This window comes from Limulus polyphemus, unplaced genomic scaffold (assembly GCF_000517525.1).
Source record: "Limulus polyphemus unplaced genomic scaffold, Limulus_polyphemus-2.1.2 Scaffold4243, whole genome shotgun sequence".
NCBI lineage: Eukaryota > Metazoa > Arthropoda > Merostomata > Xiphosura > Limulidae > Limulus > Limulus polyphemus.
Genome location: NW_013669853.1, coordinates 74948 through 82257, shown reverse-complemented (window position 1 = coordinate 82257; position 7310 = coordinate 74948). Strand labels below are relative to the sequence as shown.

At 34.4% G+C, this 7310-nt stretch overlaps 1 protein-coding gene across 1 annotated transcript; it reads left to right on the top strand.

Annotated features, from left to right (window-relative positions):
• Positions 1–1919: 1919 nt before the first annotated feature.
• Positions 1920–2588, top strand: LOC106470837 (insulin-like growth factor-binding protein-related protein 1). Its single transcript, XM_013931408.2, has one exon. The coding sequence runs from the start codon at positions 2115–2117 to the stop codon at positions 2571–2573; it is 459 nt and encodes a 152-aa protein (XP_013786862.1). The 5' UTR covers positions 1920–2114; the 3' UTR covers positions 2574–2588.
• The last annotated feature ends 4722 nt before the right edge of the window (positions 2589–7310 follow it).

The following is a 7310-nucleotide window of genomic DNA, read 5'->3' as shown; positions in this document are numbered from 1 at the left end:
CCATTTAAGCCGTCTCCAGCCATTATCTAACTAATATGCAAACTTCTCAACAGATGGCGCGACATTTTAATAACAATTAAAACTTCTTTACAAGCTAGTCTTAAATTTTTATTTGGAATGATTTTTGTTACGCCTACTTATGTCATTAAAAAACAGAAAAACATCAGAAGTTAATCGCTTTTCTCTTATATGTATTTCTCCATAATAAGGGTAAATTCCTTAATATATAATAGTGATAAACAAGATAATCCAAAGTTTGAATTTTCACCTCCTCATTAAAACTAATCAAAGCAAGAAAAGTTTTAGCTTAATCAACATTTTAATTCGCAAAATTTGACTATTATTACAGTAAATGCTAAGAAAAAGATTCCATGAAAGGAATATTGGAAATAGAAAGATAATTTAATCTTGTAACTGAATTCACCGATAATGCAATGAGGGTCATAGTTAGCATTATGAGCAGAAATGAAAAGCCTTGTTCTGATTTAATTTTAAATTGAATTCAATACATGCTTATTTTTCTGATAAAGACAGAATGTTTATACGGATTAGGAACATAAATATAGTTTTAAAATAACCATGGAAGGTAGTATTAAATTTACAGATAATGCTTTATTGACGTCGTTTTTAAGTAATGATACACTATCATCTATTGTCTACATTAAACGCTCTCCTTCAGAGTTAATTTTAATCTTGTAACACTTGTATACTGCTCCATGTAAACTATTTTATATCACATGGTATTACGTAATACCATGTGATATAAAGTAATACCATATGATATAAACTAATAACATGTGACATGAAATAACAACATATAACATAAACTAATATCATGTGACGTAAAGTAATACCATATGATACACATTTATATCATATGGTATTACTTTATATCACATGGTATTACTTTTTATTCTGATGTTAAACACTTTTTGTAAATACTGCCTGTTTATAACTTTCGCTGAAATGTTGTTTCCTGTAAAAATAAAACTGTCTGATGCTAGTATGTTTGTTTATTACATGGTGACCTTATTTTTTCTTAGCTGAACAGCAGACGCTCGATAGTTCTTCTTGACACTAGCATGAAAGAATTAAGATCGTTTGGTTTCATTGGGAATGTGCTCACTGTAGTTTTTATGTATGATCTCATTTTCCTAATAGAGGACGCCTGTTGTGAAGGGGATTAAATAAAAATAACAAAACATTTCTCCACTAAACTTTAACTGACAAATGGTTATTACATTTGAGTAATACTGACGAATAATTTAACCTGAAATTAATATTACTTAAAATATTTATACGATATTTGGTATTCTCAACTTAAAAGGTGACACATGAGCTAAATGTATAGCCGTCCCTAATTTTGGACTGCTGGTTATAGAGAGAGCAACCAGTCATAAGCACCTGCCGCCTACGTGGCCACTCTTAACTGAAAAGCAGGATTGACTGTCACGTTTATAACATGCCCAGAAATGAAAGAACGGAGCTTCGAACTTTAAACCTCCCTATCCGCAGTACGGCAAGCTACCCACTAGGCCACGCCCATCCTTAAAAATATTTAATGTTTACACGAAAAAAAAAATCTATGTTATGTTTTTGCGAGTCTGATATGCAGTACATGCACCGTATGTAATAGATTAACGTAGTGTATTTTTAAATAAAACTACATTCACTCATTTGGATAATGATTAGATAAATTTGAAATGCTCTACTAATGTACGTCATCAACTGATTTAGATCAAACCTCTTGACCAAAGCAATCATAATGTCTTCAGACTCATAACAGCAGAAGAGTTGAAACCATTATTCAACAGCCCACTCCGCGTTGCGCGTGGGAAGACGTGTATGGAAAGAATCAAATTGATGATTGGATAACTATTTCAACTAAGTTTATATGTGGTGATGCGCATGCTCCAGCTCATCCTTTCAACGGCCTGTAGCTCTCACTCTTTCACTTTAGCCTCTTGTGTCTACTCTTATCCCTGCGAGTTATCAGAGTTTTTGATTCAATCTTAACATACATCAAAAGTTTCACAAACTTTTTCCGAATTTATTTCGAAATAATATAGTTTGTATTGTTTTGGCGTAATATTTTGAAGAATCAAATTTCAGTTATGAAGCAGATGTTGGCGAGAACCGCCTTGCTATTGGCGGCTCTGACTGCTGTTGTTTTTGGTGCGGAAAAAGAGTGTGGCCCCTGTATCCCAGAGGCTTGCTCGCCACCCACTAAATGTCTGGCTGGAATGGTAAAGGACCGCTGTGGATGTTGCTTCGTCTGCGGTCAGTTGGAAGGACAACTATGCGACTATGAAGCAGCTTCTCTCCCACAGAAGTACAAACATGGTCACTGTGGGGATAACATGGAATGCCGACTGAGGAACGACCTCCCTCCTGGTGATCCTCCTGAGGCTCTTTGCTTCTGTCTTGAAGAAGAACCGCTTTGTGGCAATGACGGACAGACATACGGAACAAGCTGTCAGTTGAACCAAGCCAGGAATAAACGTCGGGATGATGGACTTCATGCGGTCAGCAGAGGACCCTGTGAATCTGGTGAGTACACTTATATGTCATGATAAAACCCTTTTATTAATTTTTCGGGAGTAAAAATTCCCGAGAGAATCCTGCGTAGAAACGCATGCAATTAGTGTATTATGAGAGAAGAACCAGTAAACTAGAGTACAGATATCTTTGCATGATTAGATATCGTGAGAGAGGGACAAATAATTCAGAGTACAGATACGTATGTATCATTAGATGTAATTTCAGAGAAACCAGTAAACCAGAGTACAGATATGTATGCATGATTAAGTATGGTGACAGAGGAACCAGTAAACCAGAGAGTACAGACATGTATGTATAATTAGATATGATGACAAACGAACCAATAAACCAAAGTGTACAGATATGTCTATATGACTAGATATGATGACAGAGGAACAAATAAACCGCAATGTACAGATATGTACGTATGATTAGGTATGATGCCAGAGGAACCAGTCAATCAAAGTGTACAGTTATGTTTATATGATTACATATGACGACAAACGAACCAATAAACCACAATGTACAGATATGTACGCATGATTAGGTATGATGCCAGAGGAACCAGTCAATCAAAGTGTACAGTTATGTTTATATGATTAGATATGATGACAGAGGATCCAGTGAACCTGGATTTACAGATATTTATGTATAATTGGGTATGATGACAAAGAAACCAATAAACCACAGTATACATATATGTATGTATGATTAGATATGATGACAAAGGAGCGTTTACAGACATGCTTGAATGATTACATATCATGAAAAAGGAACCAGTAAGTCAGAGAGTACAGATATATATTTATAAACTGATATTATGAGACGACTCTGCAAAACAATAGAATACAGAATGATATGTCTGAATGGATGATTGTTGTAGGAATGTTAAGTGAGTATACTATTACATATTTAGATATAAAAGTCAAATAGTGTAATTATTTCGTGTACTGACAGGTATGACTCGATGTATTGAGGATCGCTTCATGTATGTAACGTATGTTTAGAGTGAGAAGACCGTGTAAGTCTTGTGAAAATAGATATGTATGATTCGATGTCATAAAAAATATCTCGTAAAGAGAGAAGGACCGTCGGATCCATTTGCTGGGGATGAGATTCAATGTCCTGGTGATGAGTACGTGTACAAATAATAGGCCAATTTAACAAAGACAAAAACGTCCGATCACAACATTGTGCGCTATGAAAGAGGTTATGGTAAAACTCGAACTTCCGAGGACGAATTCCCCCTAGCACCCCCGCATGGTAAAAGCTTTTAAGTTTGGTTAATGCGGATGAATATGTATGTTTAAATGTCATGAAAAATCTTGAAAAATTTGCTGAGAGCAGATGTGTACGCTCTGATGTCATTAGTGCTAGCCTTTAAGTCTGTTGAGTGTCGATAAGTTTTAATTTTATGAAAAACCTTGTAAATATACAGACTTTATGTACATATACACTTAAATGGTGTGAATGATATCTTATAAATCCGTTGAGTGTAAATATGTAAGGTTAGAAGTTATGAAAGATATGCTGTAAATCTGTTAGGAGTATGTGTATTAGATAACTTATCATTAAAAGTCGGCTTTGTGTCTGAAAGCTTGTAACATTTTTGTGTATCTCATTTTTTGTCTTTAATATACAATTCATACAGTCTTTATCTTTTTCATCTGAAGCATTCTATTTGATTGTTATATGAATTTTGCACGTGTTAGGATGTATGTGCACTATCAATTTCAGTTGGTTTCTATATATTTTGATCAAAAGAACACCGCCCTCTTAATTTTACTTTCTAAGTTCGTTAAAGCAACATGATTCAACTGATCTGAAAAGCACGTGATTCAAATATCCAGTAAGTCACATGATTCAGATAAACTAGTAAATTACGTGACTCAAATATCCAGTAAGTCACATGATTCAGATAAACTAGTAAATTACGTGACTCAAATATCCAGTAAGTCACATGATTCAGATAAACTAGTAAATTACGTGACTCAAATATCCAGTAAGTCACATGATTCAGATAAACTAGTAAATTACGTGACTCAAATTATTTATAATTAAATGATTATAATGAACTAAAACAGTGATTTTCAAACGTGTGTGTGTGTGTGTGTTAAACTATCCTGGGAGTCTTGAGAAGCTTTAGAAAAAAAAAGTAATCGTAAAGTTTTTTACTGCAATGAATAACGCGACTATACTAAAAGCAATAAAGTCAGAGCTCGCATAACAGACTATATTTTTGTTATTAAAAGGAGTATGGGGGGGGGGAGAATGGGTCCGCGTTCTAAAAAGTTCGAGAACTGCTGGACCTGAGAGTTACATGATTCAAATAAGAGAATATATAATTATATAGCTAGAGATTAGCTAGAGTGTTGTATGTGAAAAACACCATGTTCTTTGTTTTCATGTTTCAAATGGTATACAGTTTCTGAAAGATACCTTCTTTTCATGTTTACTAAAATGAAAAAAATTTTCTCAGTCTCACGTTTTAAAGTGTAGCATGGATTGAGTTGACTTTATTATTGTGCTGGTCACACATTGTGAAGAGTAACACTCCTTTGGTATTTCTGAAGCTTCCCATGAAGGGTGTCACTGGATAATTCCTTAGATTTGTATTAATGTGTTCTCAAGTCGCACATATGTGTAAAGGTTTTAGAAATACCCGAAAATCCTTATTTTATATTTTTGTTAATGAAATGACAAGGTATGTGAGCGACAAATGCTCGGTTGAATATTTGATCCAATTTGAACAATTATGTGCTGGTTGGTTTGTCCAGTTTTATGATTTTCATTCAGATTATATTATACTTCTACTACAGATCTTCCAAGCTAGAGACAAAGAAGCAAAGCTGTCTTTTGTCTTAATGCAAACGTCTGATTCAGTTAAACTCTTTGTCTTGTAAGTGTTACAAAAAATAAAGTGTCTTTGCTTGATTGTGAAACAATGTCCAGTCTCTTTTCTCAATCTGTCAGATCAGAATTCATTTTAACTCCGGTTGACCCTATTGTGAGAGTAGTAACTATTCTCACCTGTAAGAACTCAGTGCACCTGAGATTATCACAGATGTTAAATGAATTAAGGTAATTAGATTCAAAGTATGCTAGAGGTATAAAATTCATATCAGTGATAGCTGCATAATTTGACTTTACTTCAAAATTATACGAATTAAGTTATCCATAAAGTCATACTACTCAAGTTAAAACATTACTCGATTTTAACTGATTAAATGAAAAGACACAAACCTCTAGTGAGCTGTAGGTTCATGTGATTCACGTTACCTAGAGAGGCATATGTTTCATATCAATTAGAAAGTAGTATGGAGTAAGCTAGTTTTGATTATATGTTCAAATACACTAGACGGTCACATGTGTATAAATATCTATAGGATTACATGAACCGAGTTAACTATATAATAACACGTGTCTCAGAACTGAACTTGAATCACCACATGATTAAAAGTAACTAGAGAGTTACATGAATCGAGTTAACTATATAATAACAATATTTATATTTACTAGTTAAATGTTTCAAATTAAATGACAAGACTCAAGAAATTCAACTAATTAAAGTAATTAGAAAATTATTACATAAAGTTAAGTAGAGCATTAACAATAAACATCATTAAAGTAATTATGAGACATATAAGTTAACCAGTAAGTCAAATGATGTAAGTTTAAGTTGTGTGACTGAAATTAACTAAAATGTCACAAACTCCAAGTTGAATAGAAATTTTTCTTTTATAAAATAACTAAAGTGTCACACGATTCAAAGTTTCCTGAGTTAACTTAACAATAGTCTCATGTTCAACTGAAATAAATTGAGATCACACGTAAATGTGACTTCAGAAAAGCGCGTCATAACTGATATAGAGAACACATGAAAGCGTGTCTTCAGTAAGGCACGTCATAACTGATATTGAGATCACACTGTAATGTGTCTTCAGTAAGGCGTGTCACAACTGATATCGAGATTATTATTGTGCGTGCCATGTTAGGATTTCCTTTATAAAACAAGATTTTTATTTGGATATGCGTGGGTTTTATCACACGATCAGACAAGTAGAAAGCCACATAAAGAAATTTAAATATGTAGTCTGAAGTCACATTATTCAAGTTACGTTGTGAGGCACTTGAAGCAATTTAACATTGGCTATTTAAGTTGATAGTTACATGATACAACTTAGCTACGAGTCAAATTATTCAAGTTAACTAGCGACCTGCGTGATTCAGCCTGGTTTGTATTGAACCTCGTGATCTTCAAACTAACTCAAACTCAGCTCAAATGTTAGACCTTCCAATAAGCAATTGAGCATGCGATCATACCTGGCTCAACCATTTTATACTCATGGGTTTGGTTTGAATTTCATGCAAAGTTATACGAGGACTATCTACGCTAGCCGTCTTTACTTTAGCAGTGATAGACTAAAGGGAAGGCAGCTAATCAACACTACTCACCGCCAACTCTTGGGCTACTCTTTTATCAACGAATAGTGGGATTGACCATCACCTTATAAAGCCCCTACGGCCGAAAGTTGTATCGGGTAGGGTAAGTTTGTTTGTTTTGAATTCGTGCAAAGCTATACGAGGGCTATCTGCGCTAGTCGTCCCTAATTTAGCAGTGATAGACTAAAGGGAAGACAACTAGTCATCACCACCCACCACCAACTGTTGGACTACTCTGTTAACAACGAATATTGGGATTGACCATCACCTTATAAAGCTCCTACGGCCGAAAGGTGACGGGGATTCAAACCCGCGACTCACAGATT